General features: G+C 51.1%; 3 protein-coding genes across 3 annotated transcripts in view; 1 reads left to right on the forward strand and 2 right to left on the reverse strand.

The window, feature by feature from the left end:
- Position 1: 1 nt before the first annotated feature.
- Positions 2-7,701, reverse strand: LOC103533784. Its single transcript, XM_030467349.1, has 5 exons — positions 7,629-7,701; positions 5,889-6,047; positions 3,453-3,552; positions 1,294-1,424; positions 2-336 (listed from the first exon to the last, which is right to left on the reverse strand). Exons 1-5 carry the CDS (start codon positions 7,659-7,661, stop codon positions 49-51), a joined length of 711 nt encoding a protein of 236 aa, XP_030323209.1. The 5' UTR covers positions 7,662-7,701; the 3' UTR covers positions 2-48.
- On the forward strand, positions 7,660-12,298 carry TRMT10B (tRNA methyltransferase 10B). Its single transcript, XM_030467640.1, has 8 exons — positions 7,660-7,922; positions 7,991-8,139; positions 8,224-8,348; positions 8,919-9,071; positions 9,751-9,829; positions 10,586-10,653; positions 10,943-11,066; positions 11,808-12,298. The coding sequence occupies exons 1-8, from the start codon at positions 7,660-7,662 to the stop codon at positions 11,963-11,965; spliced, it is 1,119 nt and encodes a 372-aa protein (XP_030323500.1). The 3' UTR covers positions 11,966-12,298.
- Positions 12,299-13,091: 793 nt separating this feature from the next.
- FRMPD1 (FERM and PDZ domain containing 1) overlaps positions 13,092-22,784 on the reverse strand; it is a 38,409-nt gene continuing 28,716 nt past the window's right edge. The window contains exons 13-17 of the mRNA XM_030467771.1: positions 22,404-22,499; positions 21,029-21,211; positions 20,464-20,611; positions 18,990-19,802; positions 13,092-16,618 (exon numbers count right to left, since the gene is read on the reverse strand). Of these exons, the coding sequence (XP_030323631.1) occupies positions 14,301-16,618; positions 18,990-19,802; positions 20,464-20,611; positions 21,029-21,211; positions 22,404-22,499 (3,558 nt within the window). The 3' untranslated portion in view covers positions 13,092-14,300. The remainder of the gene's footprint in view (positions 16,619-18,989; positions 19,803-20,463; positions 20,612-21,028; positions 21,212-22,403; positions 22,500-22,784) is intronic.

The following is a 22,784-nucleotide window of genomic DNA, read 5'->3' on the forward strand; positions in this document are numbered from 1 at the left end:
CTCGACAATTAACAGCATGATAAAGTTCTGGGTGCGGAGTTAACCCCATCAGGCACGCTCACCTCCCTCCTTCTCCTCCTCCCCACGGGGCGTCCTGCCCATGCTGTAGAATTCCTTGTTTGGGCGCAGGTCGATGAAGTGAGCGATGCGGTTAGACATGGCAAAAAAAGCTGAAATCATGCTTATGTCCCAGGCATCTTCACGGTCAAACCCGTGCCTCTCCAGCTTCTGGAAATGTTCTTCAGTGATGTTCTCAGCTCGACAGACGGCAAGAGCAAACTCCAGCATTGCCAGGTCCCGGTCACTCAGGTCAGCCAGTTTCCAGTTCACAACAACCTGCAGGGAGGCAGAAATCAGAGGCAGCATAGGTGGGCCCAGGACATAGTCTGGCTGGCTAACCACAAACCAAGCAGTGTCAGCAAACGGGCTTTCACTCATCACCTGAACCCGATGTCCTGGCTGCTCTTGGGTAAGAGTTACCTATTTTACAGCCTGTCTTGTCTTGGGAACTGCACTAGTTTTGCTGAGCAGACCATGGAGGAGTTCTTGAACAGGACCCAATACCACCAAGATGCTGCAGCTCCCCATGGGGTGCAACTGCCTCCACAGACCAGATTAAAACAGCAAATGTTGGGGGCACCTGTGTGAACACCTACGTCAACTGTCCCACCCCACAGTTTGCTTAGAAAGCGGATGTGGATACAAACACCCCCACCTTGAGGTCTTGCCCCCACTGGCTACTGGTCTGACTGCCCACCAACAATCCTGGTAAGCCAGGTGCTGAGGTTGGGCCCCAGATATGCCAAAATGGCTCAAGGTTGTGGAAAACCACATAGATCAAAGGCTCAAAATATAGGTTAAGAATCAAAACTTCAGGTCAGAAACCAGACACATAGAATCATAGAATGCCAGGTTCGAAGGGACCTCAAGGATCATCCAGTCCAACCCTTCTCATATTGCTTATCTGAGATGTCCCAGCACACACTGAGCCTTTAAACTTTCTAGAGCAGGGGATTCCACCCCTTCCCCTGGGAGACCATTCCAGTGCCTGACTGTCCTCAGGGTGAAAAATTTTCCTCTTCTGTCCAATTGGAATTTCCCCAGAAGCAACTTGTGCCCACTGCCCCTCATCTTGTCCATGGGACTCCTTGGAAATGGGGAGTCCCCATCTTCTCTGCAGCTGCCCTTTAACTACTGGAACATGGTAATAAGGTCTTGCCTGAACATGTGGGAGGGCCAATTTCCACCTCCCAGGGGAAAGAGGTAGGCACACACTGCTGTAACCCCACTGACCTGATCAGCCAGGGCTGGCTGCTTGGAATAGATCCGATGAAAAGCTCCATGAGCAACCACGCAGTAGGGACACCTATTCACTATGCTTGTAGCCACAATTATGAGCTCTTTGTCTGCCTTGCTGAGTCGCCCTACAAGGACAGAAAAAGATTTGGTACATTTGCTAAAAATGGCCATCCCTGCACACATCCCTGGGGAGGCAGAGGGAAGGTCTGGACAGAGGCTGCCTGTCATGGCTTTCAACCAGTCAGCAGCCAAACACCACACAGCTCCTCACTCACCATTCCCTAGCCTGGAGAAGAGGGACAGAATGTGAAGGGGAGTCTGGTTGAGATAAAAACAATTCTGTGATTTAACTGGAATAAAATAGTGATAATTATAGAACATAGAAACAAGTGATACACAATGCATCTGTTCACACACAGCTGACCAGTGGCCATCCTGTCCCTGGCTAATTTTCCCAGAGGGCAGAAAATCCTGAATCTGTAATCCTGGAAGAGACAGAGCTTCCCAGCCAGCCCTCACCTATATTTTGAATATGATGCTGTGTGATTGGAATATTCCATCAGCCAAGCTGAACCTTTTGCTCTCATTGTGCTCCCTCCCAGCTCCATGTGCTCCTGCACACCAGCAAGGTATGGGAAGCTGTGAATTCCTCCGTTTCTTATGAACAGCCAAAAGCATCTCTATATTATCATCACTCTTCTCCTAACATATCCTCCCCAAAGCTCCTCCAGCTACTGAGAAGAATGAGTTCATTCCAAGACAAAACCAGGAGCTCCAGAGAGCATGCAGGGAGACACTGCAACCACAGCTCTAGAAAACACAGAAGGGGCAGTGATTTTTAACAGAAACACAGTAGGTTCAGATTTGAGATGATGAGAAAATGTTTTACAGGTAGGGTGGTGAGTCCCCGGGACACGTTACCCAGAGAAGTTGTGGGTTTCTCACCCCTGGATTTTTCTTGGTCAGGCTGCCTAATCTTTGAGCAACCTGGTCTAGTGGGAGGTGTCCCTGTGCACAGCAGGGAGTTGCAACTCTATGATCTTTAAAGATCCCTTCCTACCCAAACCATTCTGTGACTCTGTGGTCACCCATGGGACCAGTTTACCTGGACAGTAGCTTGTGAAGCACCTAGTTAGGATGAGATTTATGAGATTGGTCAACAAGGAAACAATTCTAGTGGAGCACTGTTACTTGCTCACTGAGTAGGAAGCTTGATTGATACTTGTCTACATCTCAGAGGAAAATGGCTAGGGAGAGCGTTGTCTAGTCCTCTAATGTGTTATTGCTGCTTTTACAGAAAAATATAGTGTTCTAAAACCTGCTAAGCAGGTTTCAGCAAGTAAAAAATCACTGGCAGCTTTTGCAGGCAGAAAGGAAGGAAAAAAAACCCGCATAAGGAACGACAAGTTACAATAGGACCAGGGCTTTAGAAACTTCTAATGACCACCACAACTTCCACCATGCCCAGCCCTGTGACTGCTCTAAAAAAGCTGTGGAAAAGAAGGCTGTGCTCTGCTGCACACAGAATTGATCCTAATGATTTTCACAAACAGCTTAAAAACAGGACTGTGCACAGCATCTGAGGAACTCACCTGGCTGTATAACCACACTCATGCTCTTTACCTTTTCCTAGATCATTAGCTGCAGGGTTTTTTGAAAACTACACTTCACAGGGAGGGTCAGGGTCCCTCCTGCTCCCCACAAAAGATACTGCTTTACAGAATCACAGAATTGTCACAGATGGAAAGGACCACTGCATCCAACTGTCCAATCTAGACTGGTCACCATGACGACACCTTCTCTGCCTGCCTGGCTCTGCTGGCATGGGGATGCAGCCTCATCAGTGAAACCAGTGCCTCTGCCAGCACCCTTCCAGCACATGGGGGTCCCAGCTCATCTTCCTGCAGGCAGCAGCCCCTTGTCTTTGCCATGACATGGTGCAGAAGAGGCAGAAGAGCTTGGCTTGAGAGTGGCAACCTAAAGAGCATGCTGCTGTGTGTCAGATGAAGGAAGACAGCAGCAGCTGCACAATTCCAGCCTCTGCCAGGAGAAGGAACAGTGAGGGAACATATCTGGGGACATCAGAATTGTCACTCCTAGTAACTGCACATCTACAAAGGGAAGGGCAATTTGAAGGTGGTTCAATGGTTTACCTGTGTCTTTGTTGATGATTGCATTGTAATAAGCAAAAAAAGCTCTGAATTCAGCAGGTCGGTGAGACATGGCTTTGAACACATTGGGCAGAAATCCAATCTGTTCAAGTAAAAATAAAAAGCAAGTCAAGAACTGTAACTGACCACAGATGATGACATTAATGCACTGGGTTTAAGAGAATAATTTTAGCACAGGAGTGCTGGGAATCTCTGCAGACATAGTCCCTTGCCCTTTGAGCACATCTACACCCTGTGAATGAATGTGTAACAATGTGATTCTTAATTAGGTGTTGCTGCAGTTTCATAGCACAGCTAATGACCCTGCCCACTTCAGCCACAGCAGTAATCAAAGAATCACAGAATGGCTTAGGTTGGAAGGGACCTCAGAGATCATCTCCTCCAACCTCCCTGCCATGAGCATGGAGACCTCTCATCTAGGGTTGCTCAAATCCCCATTCAACCTGGCCTTTAACACCTCCAGGGAGGGGGCAGCCACAGATTCTCTGGGCAATCTGTTTCAGAGTCTCATCACCTTTGAGAGACCAGAGTCTCTCCTACCGAAGAACTTCTTCCTAATGACCACAGCCACATCGCCATGCTGCTTTCCAAACCAAGAGGCTGTCTCCATTCCCTGCACAGATGCTCCCACACCCATATGACTACCCTAAAACCTCTGTTCATTCTCCTCTTCCTCCTGAGCTGAGAGGACACATAACAGGGATATCCCAACCTGAGCAGCATGCAGTTTGAGGTGCTGGCACATGGTGGATGTACAGGTACAGGGATGCTGCTCTTCAGGATGTTTATGGAAAAGAAGAGTAGCCCAGGTGTCACAGATTGAGGTGGCAACCTCCTTCCACAGCCTTACAAGTCCTCCTGTCTGACTGTTACTTGTTAGTTACTACAGAATCTTTGAATTATTGTCAGGGTTGGAAGGGACCTTAAAGATCATCTAGTTCCAACCATTCTGTCATGGGTACAGGGACACATTTCAATAGATGAGGTTGTTCAGAGCCTCATCCAGCCTGGCCTTAAAAACTTCCAGGGATGAGGCTTTGACTATCTCCCTGGGCAACCCATCCCAGTGTCTCGCCACCCTCATGGTGAAGAACTTTTTCCTAATGTCTAATCTGAATCTACCTACCTCTAGTTTTAATCCATTCTCCCTAATCCTACCACTACCTGAGATCCTAAAGAGTCCCTCGCCAGCTTTCTTGTATGCTAACAACACAGGAGGCTCTTTTCCCTCCAAAACCCATTAGTTTACTTAGAAGCCTCCAGCAACAGAGACTGGCAGCACAGTCTGGATATCCAAGACTGGCAGGTTCATTGGATACCATACATAGGTCTTTGCTGCTCCCCCACCAGTGCACTGAGATGGGTTTGCATCACAGCATGTGACATTTGAGCTGACTCTTCCTCTGGACATCATATTTACCTTCCATCTCGCTGACTCCTGTCAGCGCTGACTCCCGTATTACATATTACAACATATACACATACTACAGCTTCAGTGGGGCCACTGCAGCAGCAGCAGAGCACAGGTTTGACAGGCTGGCAGGGAGGGATGGACCAGTGCTCCCCTGAGGTGAAGATCTTGGGAGAGGGTAGTCTCCATGGAGCCACAGGTGGTGGAATGTTTAAGCTAGCAGGAAGGACTGTAGCATTCCTTCTCTGCAAGAACAGGCAAGGAAACTCTTGTCCAGTTCCCTCTGTTCCCTTACACACAGTTCTGCATTAGGCTTGCTGTTCTGCCACTGTGCAGCCCATTTAGCTTTGGAGAAAAAGAAGTCAAAGTTCAAAAGCAGAAATACCTGCCCTCTAGACATTTAATACCGTCATCAAAACAGCGCCTTCCCTGTTTTCTGTCAATTAAAATTGTTAAAAACACACCTAATACTGTGTGAAGTAAACACAGATGCTGCCCCAGAAAAAGAAAGACATGTCAGTATTCCAGCTAACACCATGCATGAGACTCCATCTGGAAAAGCTAGGAAAAATTTCTTTAACATGAGGGTAGTGGAACAATGGCACAGGTTGCCCAAGGAGGCGGTTGAGACCTCATCCTTGAAGATGGAGGCTTGAGGAGGCTCTGAGCAACCTGACCTTGTTAAGGGTGTCACTGCTTACTGCAGGAGAGCTGGACTAGCTGACCTTGAGAGGTCCCTTCCAACCCAAGTTATTCTATGATTCTATGAAACAATTCACTAGTCTCATGGAACCAGGGAGACTTACAATCCTGCCAACACACTCCAGGATTTCCAGTAAAATCCCCACTCTGTAGCCTGCAAGGAGCTGCACAAGAAGTGCTCACCTCAGTCTCTCCTACTAGCTTTGTGTTGTACCTAACTGGACCACGACTGCTCTCCCACTGTGTATGACCTGCTTGGGCTTTGGAACCTTTCCACTGAGAGTTTTGCAGCAGAAGTCCTGTACCTTCATTTCCACTTCCTCCATGAGCTCCACAATGTCATAGGGCAAGTCCTTCTTGTTGGGTACTGGGTACCTCCCCACAGGCTTGCCTGTGCTCTCCTTGGTGCTGCATGCCACCTGGGCCCTCTTCCAGAGCCCTCTCGAGGCTAGGAGAGGCAGAAGCTGGGGAGAAAGGCAGGAGGAAAGGCTGTTACTTGGAGTGACATGAATTGTCTCAGCAGGAAGGACTTCCCCTCAACTTTTCTAGCAGCTCAGAGGCACCTCTGTTGCCGCAAGCCACTTGCTGCTCTGTTAGCAGGGCAGCCAACGCACTAGGAAAGGAAATCTGAATCCTGCTCCTGGTTGCAGCCCTAAGCTGCTCTGAGGCCAGTTGGCAAGCACCACTGTCCCCTGTCCTCTCCTTTGCACCCCCTCAGCTGCAGGACACTGCTGCAGCCCTTACCAGCTGCCCAGCAGCCCCCTGCACCAGCACTGCTCCTGCAGCTGTGCCCCAGCTGAAAGGTGTTTCCCACCACACAGCAACACCACATGGACACCCAGCAGTGGTCCTATCAGAGCTCCTTCAACAGAGCAGCACCAAGTATAAATCCAAGGCCTTTTTTTCCCATGCCAATCAGCCTTCCTCCAGGAAAAAGGCACATTCTCTCCTGAAAAACAATTAGCAGCACCTGAATCAGGTCTTATGGAGACCTAAACTAAGCATTTTCACACCAGAAACATTGTAAATGGCCACTGCAGTAACAAGAACTTGTGGTCTTGCAGCACAGGGGTTTTAGGCCGCCTGAGCACTTCATCTGTGCCACAAAGGACTCTGAAACACAGCTGCATCCCAGAGATTGGCTGGGCCAGAGCAGAGTGCCACAGGGATGGGCAGTGGGCTCAGGCCCGCAGGCAGAGCCAGGGTGTCCCAGATGCTTGGAGGGCACCTTCCCAGATCCCCACAGCAGTCCTGGATGCTCCCAGGAGCACTGCAGCATCCCCAGTTACCCCCACCACAGCACAGTACTCCCTACAGTTCTTAAGTGAGAACAAAACCGAGTGGTATCACTTGGCATATCCTCAAGTTCTGGCCTGACACACCAACACACTACTGTTGTGTCAAAGTGTAACTGTGATAATCAGGGCAGAGGCACCTCAGCTCACTGCTGTGGGGAAGGAAGAGGCTAAAACAGCTGTACATATTCAGGTACCACCTCTGAAAATTATGAGAGGAACACTAAAGCACGTGTAAAAAGGGAAACCATCTCAGAAGTGAAACCTTTGAGGATAAGAGCAAAGTCACACTGGGGTGCAACAAGTAGGGCCGCTGTGAGCAGGAATCCCCCCAGGTACCAGTCAGCGGTGCCGGGTCCAAAGCCACAGCAAGGCTGACTGCACCCGTACTGGGCAGGGAGAGTTTTCCTTCCTGTCCCGGGAAGCTCTGGGGACGGAGGATGCCGGCTGTGACACGGGAGCAGTTCCGCAGGGCAACAGCGGCATGGGGAAGGCTGAGAGGGCCCGGGCAGCTTCATCCCTGCTGCCGGCGGCCCCCTCCGGTGGTCGCGCTGGGCCCCGACGGCGCCGCGGAGTCCGCCCCGTCCGGGCAAAGCCCCTGGGTGGGCACCGAGGCCAGACCCGGGCCGGGCTCCGGGGGGGCTGCCCAGAGGAGGAGACAGGAGCCCGCAGAGCCGGGCCTTGAGCCGCTCCGGGACAGCCCTGCCGATACCCCGACCCCGCAACCCATCGTGGGCTCACGCTACTCACGGGCCGCAGGCCACGCATCACCGATCCGCTCATGGCCCCTCCTCCCTCCCGGGCTGCCGGGGCGGGACACGGCCGGGGCCGCCTCCTCCGGGGCCACCTACCCCGGCCCGGGCTACGGCCCGGGCCTAGCCCCCGAGCCGCCCCCTTCCCGCCCCTCCTGGCGCCGCGGGGGCCGGCGGCTGAGATGGAGGCTGGCGGGGACCCTGCTGGCTCCCCCGAGGCTGAGGCGGCGGTTGCCTGTGAGGCCTTTCGCCTGCTGCGGATCGAGCCCTCGGCCCTAGGCCCCGGCGCGGGGCGGGAGGGCGGCGCGGCGCGGGGCTCGGTAGGTGCCGGGGGTCGGGGGCCGGCCGGGACCCCCTCAGGTCCGGGAGTCCCGCAGGGCTGAGCCCGCTGCCCCCACAGCGGAACGCGCTGCGGAAGCGGAGGCGCTGGGAGCGGGTGCTGGCGGCCCGGCGAGGGAAGCGGCGGCAGGAGCGGGAGCGGAGCCGGGCCCGGCGGGCCGAGGGCGCAGGTGAGGTGCGGCGGGGGCCCGGCCGAGGGGTCGGGGCGGGGCTCCGGCGGGGCCCGGCTGCCCGCTCTCTGCTCTGCCTCCCAGGGGCCGGCAGCCGGGCCGGCGAGAGGGCTGCGGCCGCCCTGGCGAGGGAGCGTCTGCTGGAGGCCCGGGTCTCGGGGCCCCGGCTCTGCGTGGACCTCGGCGTGGCCGACCGAATGTCGCAGAAGGTACGGGGGGACCCTGCTGCTGAGCCCCGAGTGCCGGGGCAGCACAGCCCCTCTCCGGGGTCTGGGGACTCCTCGGAGACCTAGTACGTGCCCGCAGTAGCCTCGACGGGGCCTGGTGGGTGCTTTGAGACCGCTGCCCCGCTCGGGTGGGCGCTCTGTTCCCTATGCCCTTCCCTGCTCCTGGAAACCTCCGTTTGGCGGGGAGGGGCCCGAGGGGAGCCTGCTGAAGCAGGGCAGGGGAGGTGTCTGGAGCAGGTCACAGGTTTGTTCCAGCCGTGCTGGGTCGGTCCAAGCCTCCATCTCGGCCGGGAAGTGAGGCTGCAGAGCAGCTCGCCGGAGCTCAGCCCCTGGGGGGATGCTGTCCCCTCATTGTCCCTGCCTGGTGCCCAGCTCTGCTGGCTGCACTCCCAGCTCACTGAGCTTCCTTAGAGGCAGCTGAGCTGTGCTCCCCAGAAGCCCTTCCGGAGCCTCACCCACCAGGTGCTGGCACAGGCAGGATGGGTGTATGCATGCCTGGGATGTGGCTCTGCCCCGGTCTGTGGGGTCACCGTGCTTGTTGTTTGTTGGAAGGAAACAAGCCGCCTTGCCTCCCAGATCAGGAGGCTCTACGGGGCAAACAGGAAGGCTCAGAAGCCGTTCTGGCTCTGTCTGACAGAGTTTGTGGAGGGCTCGTTGATCTACGAAGAGTGTTTCCGCATGAACGATGGCTTCTCCAATTACTTGGTAAGGGTCTCTGACCTCAATGCTTTCAAGGCTCATAGCTCACCGCTGCCACTGTGCTGGCTCTCAGTGTGTACCGAAGAGAGGCTGGGGCTTCCTCGGGTGGTAGGAATGAAGTTCAGTGACAGTGATCTTCAGATCTTCTTGCCCCTTGGCAGAGAAGGGCTCACAGGTAGTGAACTGCAGAGCCTTCTGGAGAGACCACATGTCCCTCCTGCCTACGAGAGGATAGTTCCTTCTCCATGTGCTACTTCTGGGGACAGGCAGACACATAAGATTGGTTATGGTCTGGGGCAGGCCACACATTCCTGTTCTGAGTTTTGTACTGAGTTTCAGCAGACCCCCCAAGTCCAGACATTGACACTGAGCCATTTGCTCTGCAGCAAAATGGGCATCTGATGGCAGTGAGGGGAGAAAACAATCTGAAGTGAAGATTCCTGAACCTCTGAAGAACTCATTTAAAATGAGGCAATCAATCCTAATTAAAGCTGCCTGTTGTTAAGACATGTCTATTGATTTTGATGAGAAGTTAATTTAACTGATTTTGAGATATTACATGCCCATATAGAAACACCTAGGGCAGTAGTGCCAGTTCTGGTGTACTGTGTTCTAGAGCAGTTTTTTCTCTGGCAGGTGGAATTTGGCATAATACCTCCTTCTCTTTCTGTCTTGCCTTTTTCAGATGGATATGACTCCGGAAAGTTTCCTGGACCTATTTCCTTTAGATGCAATTGTTTATCTCACTCCTGACTCTGAGAATGGTAAGTATTTTACTTCATTTAGGAAACTGTGGAAGCTAGAGGGAACAATTGACTTCTAAGCTTTTACTTTTAGAAGAAACCTGTGTACTCTGATGCTCTATGGATTCATATCTCAATCTGTTTTGACAGGGAATGAGGTTTTGAGTCAAGGTTGTGTGTGATCTACGGCAGTCTTAATTTAAAACCTGTGTGTAGACTCCCCACAGTTTGTCGCACTACAAAGTGGAGATGCTGTAGTACTTCTGAGCAGAGTATGAATTACACCTTTCTGTGAAATAACACAGGAGCTACAACATTTTTTTAATTGCTTAATTTGCTGCTGTGTTTATTTTCTCCCCTTCCTCCATTTCTAACCAGCCACATGTTCCTGGGGACATAGATCTCTTTCTTGTTTTACATGAGGGCTTACTCTGATGAAGACTCTTGGTAAGGGTGGGGGAAGGTTATAGCAGGAGGCCTTAGCATTGGGGATGCACCTGCAGAGCAGGTTGTGATCAGAGGACCAGCCATGTCTGGGGACAGACAGCGATTCCCTGGAGCAATATATGGTGTCTCTGGCACACCATGATCTCCTCTGTGGGTCAGGCAGATGCTCCTGTCTACAGAGCCTCAGCCTCCCTCACAGCCTGAGGCTCAAGGTGACTGCTGACTCTGGACACAACTTTTCCATGGAAGTGGGGGGTCTTGCTTGGGGAATGGTGTAGGGCAAGATTTTGCTGTTGTGTGGTGATGAGCAAGTACTTATCTTGTTTCTAGTCCTTGAAGATATTGATCCTAATAAAGTGTACATCCTTGGAGGCCTGGTGGATGAAAGCATTCACAAGGTGGGTAGCAGCCTGTCAGAACCCAAAGGTTCTGTCTCCCCGCTTCCCACTGGACATCCCATTGGTAACTAGTAACTAGCACTGCTGCCTCCAGACATCACTGCTCAGCCATCAGCTCTTTGTCCTCAAGGTTCTGCCTGGATTCAGCACCAGGCTGAGAGAGGCTGCAGCAGTCTGGGTGGAATGAACCCCAGAACAGTTTTTGTTCCATAACTGCTTGTACCCAAAATTAAGTGCTTGCTGTGCCAGTCTGTGCATGTTGGGCACCTTGTTCCCGTTTCCCTGGCAGAAGCTGACCCTGCAGAGGGCACATGAGCAGTCCTTGCAGACAGCCCGCCTGCCCATCCGTGAGTACATGGTGAAAACCATCAGCACCAAGAACTACCACTCAGAGACACTGGCAATTAATCAAGGTGAGGCACTGAGCTGTGTCCTGTCACTGGCCCGGGCTGGGGCAGGGGGGAGGTTGTTAGGCACCATGGCTTCCAGATGGAGGTTTGGTGCTGAGGACTGGGTTGGCACTGGGGGCAGAGGTTTCTCCTGCTAGGTTTTATCCCTCATGCCCCCATTTTAAACTCTTGCATGCATCTCTGCATCAGCCTCTTGACAGGAGCAGGACTCTCCTGTGTCACTCCTGTTATGCACAAAGCTGTGAGCAGCTTGTGTGGGGAGATGAGAGGAGGCTGCTGTTGCTCCAAATCACACAAAGCCCCAGGCAAGGGAGAAGGACAGAAGACCTCAGGCTTGTGTCAGGCTCAGTCCAGGAAAGGCTGGCAGCATCACACTGCCAGGAATTGCCACCCTGATAGCACTGTATCATTCGTGACCTTGGGCTGGACCTTCTGGTCACACCTGGATGTGCCTGTGCTCCTCACCTCTGCTGGGTACCTGAGGCCTAGTCATGTCAACACCCCTGTGCTAGGGACTGTGAAGGGGCTCATGTCCTAGGCCAGCTCTAGTAAATCCTTACTTTGGTGTGAGGACTTTGTTGCCCTCCATGTCAGCACAAGGCAGAGTAAGAAATGAAGGGCTCTGCTGAGCACCAAGCCCAGCTGTTGTAATTTCCAGATGTCTTGCAGCCACTGGGGTGGATATTACAGGGATTGTTCTTGACACCTGTGTCACAGTGTGGTCCTTCTCTCTGTTCCTGACAGTCTTTGATGTCTTATCAACGTACTATGAGACCCGAAACTGGCCAGCAGCCTTGAAAGCTGGAGTTTCTTCTGGAAAAGGCTATGTGCTTCCAGATGCAGTGAAACAAGTGGAAGTACCTCAGCATGACAATGCACAAGAAAACTCTTTTATTTTGTGATGTTAAGGAGCTGTGCAGACAAGAGGCAAACTCAAACTATCAAGCAGAAGAAACAGCATGAATGCCCATAGTGAAAACAGCTCTGCTTAAATCTTGTTTAAGGACCTCATTGAGCTTGACACATTCTACCTCAGCAGTACAATGCTGGCAATGACTTTTCCATGTGAACAGGAAGAAAAGAGAAGCTGATGGAGCCCTGGGGTCAAGTGAAAACTGACAGGAATTCAGTTCTGCTTCTTTGCAGATGCTTGCTAGTGTGTTTCTAACTCTTGCATCAAAACTTGCTTTGGGACAGGAAGCAGGGTCTTAAGGTATTTCTTTCATTTTGATTAAACAGTAAATAAGGCGAAGTTAGAGTTGCAAAGCTCACTTGTAAGAAAAATTCCTTTCCATGGAAAAAGGCAGGGCTGTTCCAACCAGGGAATGCAGGAGGGAAAGTGACTCACCAGTGGAGAAACAGTTCCCAGGTGTGCCTTGTCCTAACAACTTTAGGCCTGTTTAAGACTTGGTAAGTTATTGAAACCTACAGCTAATCTGTGCATCTAATCTAGAAACGATCTCTTCAGTTCCCATTGCACTGTTACTGACACATGCATGACATTACACACTGCCATGTGAAGTTCACTGACCCTAATGTTCCTCCTGGAGGGTACCTAGGATTTGATTATGCCCTGCATAGAGAGCAGTGATGCATTTTATGGCCATAGCAGGAAGCATTTTTGATGGATATGTCAGTATATTACCTTAACTATTGTTGCTAAAACACACACACACAAAAACCCTCACAATCAATGACAATTGATACCAGAGGTCTTCTAAGATAAATTACTGTCTCATATGCTTATGTGCTTTCATGTCACCTTTAGATCAGGAGCTTTTCACAACACCTGGAATGCCAGTTTCTATCACGCAGTGTCAGAACAGCCTGCTGCAGCAGAAGCTGCTACTCCTGCTGAACAGAGGGTGCCTGATGCTTTGCTGTGATCTACAGGCTCTTTTAGTGCCCTGTGGGCTCTTCAGTACCCCTGTTCATCAGCTGATGAATTCTGTGCATGTTTGTTGGCCTGGCTGTTAGAGCCTTGATGGTTAGGAGGGCCACAGCACTGCCTTCTGCCACAGCTGCCACCCTCTCCCACACCAGAGTACAGTTGTAAAGACTTATCATTTGCTCCCTCTGGAAACATTAAAGAATGAGCAGAAAAATGAGGGGTGGCCTCCCACCAGTGTTACCAAGCCACAGAACTATCATGTCCCCACACTGCCTTGGGGCTGTGTGGGATGTGGTGTGGCTCAGCAGACTCCTGCATCCTGAGCATAGGCAGCTGTGGAAACTGACCTGCTACAGGTGTCCCTTGGAGAAAACTGCTGCTTCCAAACAAGCCCCTAAGTCAGACACCAGAAATGAGGGACCTGCCCCTGCCCTCTTCATCAGCCAGGGCTGAGGTTGTACCTCCAGCACGGAGGCTGCACAGCTTGACCACCTGTGGTGGAAAACCTCACCCCAAGCTAGGGATGTACTGTACAGGACAGAAGAGCTACTAAGGAGGCTGGGAAGAGGGGGTTGCCCTCCCCCAGGCAGGCCAGCATCCCAGGGCAGCTCCACAGCTGAGAGGGTGGCATTTCAGTCCTGGGGTACTCATTCCTTCTGGAAGACGTGGATTGGTAAGTAGCACGGTGCAGTTATCAGGGACTTTCTCAAGCATCAGCAGATCAAACTGGCTGATACACAGACACCACATCAGGAGAGCAAAATGATGTGGTTCTTCCCTTGCCTGGGACAACCCTCTCCAGCTCTTGCAAGGAAAAGCAGTAAATATAGTATCCCCAATTAGCTTTCCATTACAAGTTCAGACACAGAAGCCACAGAAGGTTGACAGAGCAGCCCGACTTCCTTAATGTCAGGCCAGGGTGGGATTTGCCATCACCCTAATTCAGCCTGCCTGGAGAGTGAGTAGGAGGCAATGCAGGCCAAAAGGCTCCTGCCTTTCTCCTGTTTGTAAGACAACACCCTGAGACTGTCCACCTGCAAGGCCTCTGGGAAGTGAGGGACAAGCCCTAGGCAAGATACATGACTAAGCACTCCTAAGAGTTTGCGTATGACATACAGATTGCGTACACAGCATAAATGGAGCTGGGCTGGAGATCAGAATGCCCTTCCCCCTGACCACCCCCTGGACAGGGCAGCTCTTGGTGGAGTTAAGCCAACAGCCACGGACACATCCTTCTGTGACCATGCTGGAGCTGTAGGGATTAAAACCCACAGGGCAAAGAGCCTGGTAGTGGACTGAGGGAAGATGTCTGGCATCATCCCACCCAAAGCACCCATGTGCCCCCATCACAACAGGGGAACCCTGAACTGCTGCAGCAGGCAGAACAAGGCAGCTGTGAGGGCTGTGTGCTGGCGGGTGAGGAGCTTGGCACCCAGATCTGGGCAGCCTTGCAGGCAAAGCTGCTGGTGAACAGTCTGCACAAGCTGCTGGTAGGTGCCCACCACATCCACAAGTGCTGCCTCAAGGTCCTGCTGCCTCTGCCTGCAGAGCTCGCAGTGTGTCACCTGGAAGCAGGCCACTGCCAGCTGAACCAGGTGGTCAAATGTCACCCTCAGCACACCCTGCAGCTCTATGAGGGGCCGCTCTGTTTTCAGGAGCTCCTGGCAGCTGGACAGCAGGTCTCGGGAGGCTAAGCCAATGGCATCCTTGCTCTCAGCACACTGCTCTGCACATTGATCTTGCAGGTGGGCTGCTTGGTTCCCAGACAGCTTCTCTACAACCTTCTGAAGCTCTGTGGTATAGGCTAGGAAGCAGGAGACATCTGCAGAGCTCATCCATGCCTGGTCCTTCAGCTGGCTGAGGGTTCTTACATGAGGGGCCCACCATTCCATGTCTCTAGCAGTGGAGACTGGATAACTGCCCACAGGGGTCCCAGGAAGAATGCAGCTGCTGGTTGGTGGGGTGGTGAGAGGCCTCAGAAACATACTGCACATGGGCATGGTGGTTTCATGTTCCCCCATATCATTAGGCCTGTGGAAACAGCTAACATAGGACAGCTGACAGCTGCATTTCTCTGTCCCAAGCTGTGGCGCAGATGTCTTCTTTACTGTGGAAAAATCGAAGGATCTGGTCATGATGGGGTCAGATGGGGTCTGCTCATCCTTCTTGTGGCTAAAGCAGAGGAAAGAGTGTTTTGATCCCTCATGGTTTTCTGCTCTTTTACCCAGTGAGTGCAAGGGAACTGGGCCTGAGGAGGTGGAAAGCCCTACAGATGGAGTGAGAGGAGAGTCTTTCTCTACCTCAGTAGCCTGTTCCTTGGCAAGAGGAGTCTGAACAGGCTGTGGCTGTTCAGTTCCTATGTTCTTTCCAGGCTTTCCTTCATCCAGCCCTTGGCTGCTTGCCAACTCTTTCTCAAAGGGTGGTCCAGCTGGGGAAGTTAGCATCTCCCTTCTGACAGCATCATCCTCCAGGCACCTACTGGTCTTCTGGGAGGCCAAAAGCTCTACTGGAACATCCACCCTTTCCTGAGATGGGCTGGGTGATACCAGATTTGTCCTTATCCCAAAGGAGAGCCAGGAGAGGCGAGTTATAACCCCTGAAGTGCTGCTGCTGTCTATTAAGAGCTGGGTTGCATCTGGAAAACCCACATGATTTTTACTATGCACCTTCCACAAGGTGTCCTTGCTTACCACCTGTCTGCTTCTTGCCTGTGCCAAGGCACTGTCACTGCTGCTCCCAGCACAGCTGTCACCAGGACCTTGAGTTTCTTTACAGTGAGCAGAGGCAGGCTCCTCACATGCTGCTTGCCACCCAGCAATGGGCAATGGTCCCTGGTCCTGGACCACCTCCTGGGGAGAGGCCACACTGGGAGCAGAGGGTGGCAGTGTGTGTTCCTTAGCAGGGCAGGTCCCCTCTTGTCCCACCAGTGGGGGTACCTCACCAGCCTTGTGCTGGGCTGCTGTCATCTCACCCTCTTCCTCCAGTGCCTGCTGGGCCAGCCAGCCTCCCATGGCCACACGGCTCTCCTCACTCAGCCACCCAGAATTTGCCTTCATAGAGGAACTTTCTTGGGCAGTTGTTCCTTTTTGTCCCTTAGGAAGGGGCTCAGCTTCCTCCAGAGAGAGGGGAGATGGGTGTACAGCACATCTAGATTGGAGTCCACTATCCACATGTATGGCAACCCCTGCAATCTCCTTCCCCTGTGGGGCACCCTGTGGACAAACAGCTGAAATGGAAGAAATGACAGCATCAGTCACTGATTTGGTTTCCATGGTGTCGGGCTCCATTTCCATCAGGTCAGAGGAGTGGCTGATGCTAGCAGTGTCTCCCCGGGGATGTGTGGCAGTGGGCAGCCCCATCTCTGTGTCCTTTGTGGTGCTTTCTGCAGCGGTCTGAGCACAGAGTGGTGGTGGGGGTGGCCAAGAGCAGCAGTTCTGTTGAGGGCCTGGCAGAGCCAAGGGGAAGGTGACCTGAGAGGTGTAATCTGTTTTCAGGAAGGATCTCCTCTTCCTCAGACTCTTTCCATGTGTCAACTCCTTTTCCTTTCTGTGTTTCTCCCTTGCTGCCTGCCTTGCCATCAGGTTTTCTCCCGAGCTGTGGCACCTGGGTTCCTTTGGAATGCAGGAGTTATCTGCACCCTCCTGGGAGGTCTGGGTGCAGCCTGCTGTGAAAAAAACGTGAATCAGGGAACAGCCCCGGAACATCCACTCATCTATACAGGAGGCCAAAAAGCTCTGTGTGAACATACCCTGCAATAGCAGACCTGAATGTTTGGCAGCAAAGTCCAGTTCCCAAGTGCATGTTACGATCAAGCACCTACTTGGAATCAGCTGTGTCAATAAAACTGAGAGTCTAGGCCTGTGGCTTCAAAAGCTGAAGTCCAGGACTAGTGATGAAGGGCACTGGATTATCTCTCCCCTCTTTTACTGCAGTCTCTTTATCAGTCTGCAGGTATAATTTTCATGTTGAATTTGGTGATATTAGCAGCAGCTACAGAGAGTACTGCCTGCTGTAGATTTATTAACACTGACTAGAAACATTTTCAGAAATTCCCAGCCTGGGTATTATATGAAAAAACTCCAGAGATTAGTTGTTTGCCTGGATATGGTATTGTTGCCCTGCATGAATGTAAAAGCCAAAATTGCAGACTCACAGAATGTTGTAGCTTGGAAGAGTCCTCCAACCTCATCCAGTCCAACCTTTGACCCACACCAGCATGAACTACTAAACCCTGTCCTTAAGGACCACCTCCAAATGCCTTTTAAATGCCTCCAGGGATGGGGACTCCACCACTCTCCTGGGCCATTCCAATGCCTGACAACCCTCTCACTGACAAAATATTTCCTAACACCCATCCAAAGCTCCCCTGGCACAGCTCCCATCCATTCCCTCTGCTCCTATCCCATCCCTCAGGAGCAGAGGCTTTTTCCCTCCTCCCTCCACCCTCCCTTGAGGCAGTTGCAGAAAGCCATCAGGCCTCCTCTCACCTCCTCTGCTCCAGACCAAACACCCCCAGCTCCTCAGCCCCTCACAGGATTTGTGCTCCAGGCCCTGAATGAGCCTTGTTGCCCTTCTCTGGACACTCTCCAGCACTTCTCTGTCCCTTCTGTAGTGAGGTGCCCAGAACTGAACACGGTGCTCAAGACGTGGCCTCATCAGAGCTGAGTACAGAGGGATGATCCCCTCCCTGTTCCTGCTGGCACTGAGTTCCTAACACAAGCCAGGCTGCTATTGCCTTCTTGGCCACCTGCACACACTGCTGACTTATTTTAAGTCACTATCAAACAATACCCCCAGGTCCCTTTCCAACTCACAGCTCTCTAACTACACTTCCCTAAGTCTGTATCTTACCATGGGGTTGTTATGACCCAGGTGCAAGACCTGGCACTTGGCCTTCTTAAACCTTGTACAGTTAACCTTGTCCCACTGGTCTAACCTGTCTAGGTCCCGCTGCAAGGCTTCCCTACCCTCCAGAAGATCAACACACCCACAAAATTAGTTCTAACTACACAAAATGAATTCTTAAGAAGTTCAGTTGAAATGCTGAAAAGCTGATAATTTCAGAAAACAGAATCCTCTCCTGAGAACCTTTTTGCACTCAACCACCAAACTCCTTGACTCAACATGCCCTTGACATAAAAAAAATTATATTTTATCTTGGGGCTGAAGGAACAATTATGTTTTACAGCTTTTAGCTCTCCTCAGCTTGAAGGAAGACAATCAGAGTGAAGGTGCTACCTGAGAGTGGGAGTATTTGCCATGGTGCTCCCTGTCAGAGCAAAGATACACATTCCACCTGTGCTGTTTCTGGGACTCATCACTCTTCATCACCCAAGGTTCAGCCTACCCAGGATGCAGAGACCTTACTTGTGCATCCAGAACCATGTTGGCTTCAGGGCCAGGCAGAGCCATACATCTATATTCACAGACGACCTTCAACAAGACAAGAGGACACAGTCTTAAGTTGTGCCAGGGGAGGTTTAGGTTAGATATTAGAAAGAATTTCTTCACGGAGAGGGTGATTAGGCTATGGAATGGACTGCCCGGTGAGGTGGTAGATTCTCCGTCCCTGGAGACATTTAAAAAAAGACTGGATGTGGCACTCAGTGCCATGGTCTAGCAACTGCTCCGGTGGGTCAAGGGTTGGACTAGATGATCTCTGAGGTCCCTTCCAACCCGGCTAATTCTATGATTCTATGATTCTGGAATTCTATTCTGGAATTCCTGCAGAAATCTGGGGACCTTCCAGAATTCCAGACTCATTTGAACACTTGATTTTTCTTGGATCCAGTGCTTAGATTTGATGACCAATCTGCCTGCTAAGATGCACTTCTCACTCCTGTGTGCATGTCCACTGTATTTCTGCTGAAAAGTAGCTTATGAAGAATGGGTGTTTGAAGGGTCTTCAAAAATCTTGGGAAAACTATGACAAGGTGAAAGCTGATCCCTGCAGGAAGACTGACACAAGAGACAGGCAATGCCCTAGCCCAGGGGGTGGAAGGAAGGTGAGGTGCATTGTGTGGGTGAGGGCTTACCTGCCTGGGCATCTGGAGGGCTGAGCCTGTCTGCAGCGTCATAGAACTCCTCCTCAGAGCTGGTGTCACCAAAGCCTGGGGGTGGCTCCAAAATAAGGTCACTAGTGTCTGCCATCTGCTCTGCTCCACATGCTGCCTCTTCCTGGTCAGATCCATCTCTCTGAGGACTTCTTCGAGGGCTGTGACTTATGTTACTCCTCTCCATGCTGCCTGCAGGAGATATGCTATAGCACAGGCTATAATAGCCCACTGTGCTGCTCTCAGACAGCTTGGTCTCAAGCACAGATGCACCCATGTCCTCTCCTCTCTGCTCAGAGGGGCTGATTTCATAGCCAGGCTCCTCTGCATGTAATAACTGCAAGAAACAGAAGTAGTCTCCAGTTTCTCCCTTGCTGGAGCCTTCTGCTGCATGAATGGGGAAGAAGCTCTTGTCTGAGCTGCTCATCTCCTGCACTGTTGGCATGTAGAAGTTAAATAATGGTCTGGAGGAAGAACAAGCTTCCAGCTCATCTTCCTCCAATGCATCCATAGAATCACTGGAGCCACTGGTCTTAAATCCCCGGCTCTCAGTGTTGGCTGAATCTGAAGCCTCCGATGTGCTGTCTGTTGCATTGTCACCCCCATCACACTGGTCATGCCCTCCAGCTTGGGACTTTGAGCTGTCCTCTGGCAGGATGTGGACCTCTCCAATTTCCTCTTTGTTGCACACAGGAAGAGGGCTGCTGTATGTTAGAGGAGCATCCAAGCAATGCTCTGAGGAGGAATCCAGCTCCCAGGAGTCTTCAGAGTCACTGCAGGTTCGAGATTCATACCCTGGAATTTAAACACATCTATCAGCCTATCCTTTGTGGTGTGGCAGGGAGGAGCAGCCAGACACAAGTTATGAACTTGTTTGCAGAGCAGGGACTCAGGGAGCTCTGACCTTCCTTGCTCAGCAGCACCCAGGGTGAAGGTGCAGCCTGACCTTCAGGGCCATAACCTGCCTGGGGAGGGTTGGTGCCTCCTGCTTGCTCTGCCTGCCCCGAGGAGCTGCACAACAGCAGCCAGCGAACTCCTTCACCTGCAGCTGCTGTGAGGCCAGGGTCATTCCAGGAGGGAACAGGGCAGCATGGCCAATAGACCCTCTCTCCTGGCTAAGGTTATGCCAGAAGAGGGGATGTGGTTCAGAAGGCTGATAAAAGAGCTCAACTGCTCAGTGACAGGTTTTGTCCCTTCTGGGGGAAGCTGGCAATTCCTGCTGCTCTCCCCTGGCATGGATGGAAACCTAGCACTGCCTCCACCCAGCCTGACAGTCTTCAAAATGTGCAGATGGACTGCTGTTCTAGCATGATGCTGTTCCCAGGAGGGCAACTACACCTCTAATGCTGGAGGAGCCACCCACTTTCTCCCCATTCTTGGCCAAAATAATGGCTGGGGGTTTTTTGTTTGTTTTTTTGGGGTTTTGGTTTGGTTTGGTTTAGGTTTGTTTTGAAACCTTCTTCAGCTGAGACACGGTGCAGTTGTTGTTTTTTCTCTCCCCAGGTAAACACGGAGACATTTGCATCCACAAAGAGTCTGTAGTAGCCAGTGATGAGGCAGACAAGATCTTTTGCACTGTTTGATTCCATCAGCAGAGTCAGCAGCTTTTGTGTTTTGGTTTGGTTTTGGAAGGGGAGAAAACAGTAAAAATTGTTAGAATAGACAAATATTGCTAAAATTGCTGGAACATGCTACATATTGAAAACACATTCCCACTCTCCCACACTGCCATCGTTGCAGAGCACTGTTTTTTGCATGACGTACAGAGAAAGAAGAGAAATTGTTTCTCTTGCATTCTGTTTCTTTGATCTGTCCCACTGATAGAGGACAAAAGGAGGAATCCCCTTTCTTCAGTCACTTTGTGTTCTTCCTACAAGTTTTCCCTTCTAGGCGTGTTCTAAACCTTTTGTCCTGATGACAGTCAAGTGTCAAATTTTGAAAACAAGATGGTGTGAGGGACTCCCCCTTGCTCTCTGGCCCCAGCACAGCCACTTGCTGGCCACTAAAAAAGCACCACTTACCTTCAGATCCTGCAGGTAGATTTTCACTGTGTTCACTTTTTCAGATTCCTCTGTAAGCTCCACCCTGCTGATGTTTGCAAACTCTGCCAGACTCGTTATGATGTTGAGCTTATTATTGATAATCTGGCTCACCCCGTACTTGGCACCCACCAGCAAGGCAACATATGATTCTCTGTCCTGTAGCTGTAAAGGGAGAAGTTAAATCTGTAGCCACAGTCTGAGCAGGAATCCATTCACCTGTGCTGGGCAAGGACTCCTCAGCCATCGAATCCTGTGGTATCTTTTAACACTGAGCTGTAACCAGCTGCAAAAGGAGCCCCTCATTACTTACAGGCTGCCAGGTCACCTGCTGCTGGGAATTCTCTTCTCTTCCCCAGGTCCCCGAGGCAGGCAGCCCCAAGGATGCACCAGCCATCCAGCAGATCCAAAGTGGTCGTCAGCAGCAGGTTGCTATCAGAGGTGTCACCTAGCAGGCTGTGCCAGGTGGACCTAGAGAGACCTACTGGAGCTGCCTAGAACCTTCAGGAAGGCATTTTTGGTATTGGAAGAAATATACATATTTTCTGTTAGGATGAGACACTTAAAGAAATTACCACCTACATAACTTTGCAGAAATATTTCAGTTTGCACCCAAGTGTAAAGCTAGGCACTACTGCAACACACCAGTAAGGTCTTCCTCTGGTACAGACTTGCACACTGATCAACTCTGTACAAAACAGCTTGTGGTCCACATTTCATTACAGATCCAAGAGGGGACAGGCAAAAAAACACCCCAAGACACCACCTGTGGAGAGCAGTGTTCTTTTTTACAGTAAGGTTTAAGTGTGGTCAGTATATTTTCAGGGGTTTTCTAAACCCCTTCAGCTCTCTTAGGTACTTCACAACATATAAAATATAGACAGAGCGTATCTGGAGAGCAAGAGTCACAACATTCAATCAGAAGAAATACACCTTATTACTGTGTAGGCTGGTATGTTATTCACTTCAATGGGACTACACTGAGTTACCCTTGCAGAGTTCCTTAATAATATTTACTATGATGTCCACAGGTGGAGGTGGCTGAAACAGCATCACCACAGCTTATGTTACATTTTTTTATGAGCATCAAAGTAAAGACAGGGAAGGAGACTCAGTACAAGGTTGCTAGTCTCACATCAACAGTCGATTTAGAAAAATATTTAAATATTTAGCCTTTAGATAGGGTTTGCTTTGCTTAAGGCATGATTTTGCCAATGGTGAAGAAAAATGGTTATAACTGCTTCTTGCATCCTGTCACTGCAGTTATTGTCCAAGGCCACTTCTATAAGAGATGCACAAAGCCAGGCAACAGGACAGCAAACCAAAAGCCAGCTACAAAAAAGCACAACAGCCATACCATCATGGTGGCATTGAAGATCTTCCCGTTGTACATCTTCAGGTCTCCCAGTATCTGCAGGTAGCTCAGGCGCACTTGGACGGCTGCAAGCCTATGCTTCATTTTGAAAGAGAAGAAATACTGTTTAGAAACATGAGAGATGAATGGATCTGGCAGGTAACCTGTAGGGTAAAAGATCATACAGGACTTAGTATTTGACCAACCCATCTACCTTGGTCTGGGGATAGGCAACAGATCTGATCAGGATCATCAACATTTGCCATGTGGCAACCCCACAAACAAACTGCAGTGGAACTGTGTAGGGAAATCAGGGTGCATGCACAGGAGAGGGAGTTGCAAGAGGAAAAGGGAGGAGAAATGCCCCAAGTTGTCCCACAGAGA

Source organism: Calypte anna, chromosome Z (assembly GCF_003957555.1).
Source record: "Calypte anna isolate BGI_N300 chromosome Z, bCalAnn1_v1.p, whole genome shotgun sequence".
Classification (NCBI taxonomy): domain Eukaryota; kingdom Metazoa; phylum Chordata; class Aves; order Apodiformes; family Trochilidae; genus Calypte; species Calypte anna.

Coding starts and splice junctions, on each gene's coding strand:
- TRMT10B (XM_030467640.1), top strand. CDS start 7,660: ATGGCCCCTCCTCCCTCCCGGGCTGCCGGGGCGGGACACGGCCGGGGC. Junction 8,140..8,223: donor CCGGCGGGCCGAGGGCGCAG/GTGAGGTGCGGC, acceptor TCTGCCTCCCAG/GGGCCGGCAGCCGGGCCGGC. Junction 8,349..8,918: donor CCGACCGAATGTCGCAGAAG/GTACGGGGGGAC, acceptor GTTTGTTGGAAG/GAAACAAGCCGCCTTGCCTC.
- LOC103533784 (XM_030467349.1), bottom strand. CDS start 7,661: ATGAGCGGATCGGTGATGCGTGGCCTGCGGCCC. Junction 6,048..7,628: donor TGATGCGTGGCCTGCGGCCC/GTGAGTAGCGTG, acceptor CTTTCTCCCCAG/CTTCTGCCTCTCCTAGCCTC. Junction 337..1,293: donor AGCCAGCCCTGGCTGATCAG/GTCAGTGGGGTT, acceptor GCCTCCCTGCAG/GTTGTTGTGAACTGGAAACT.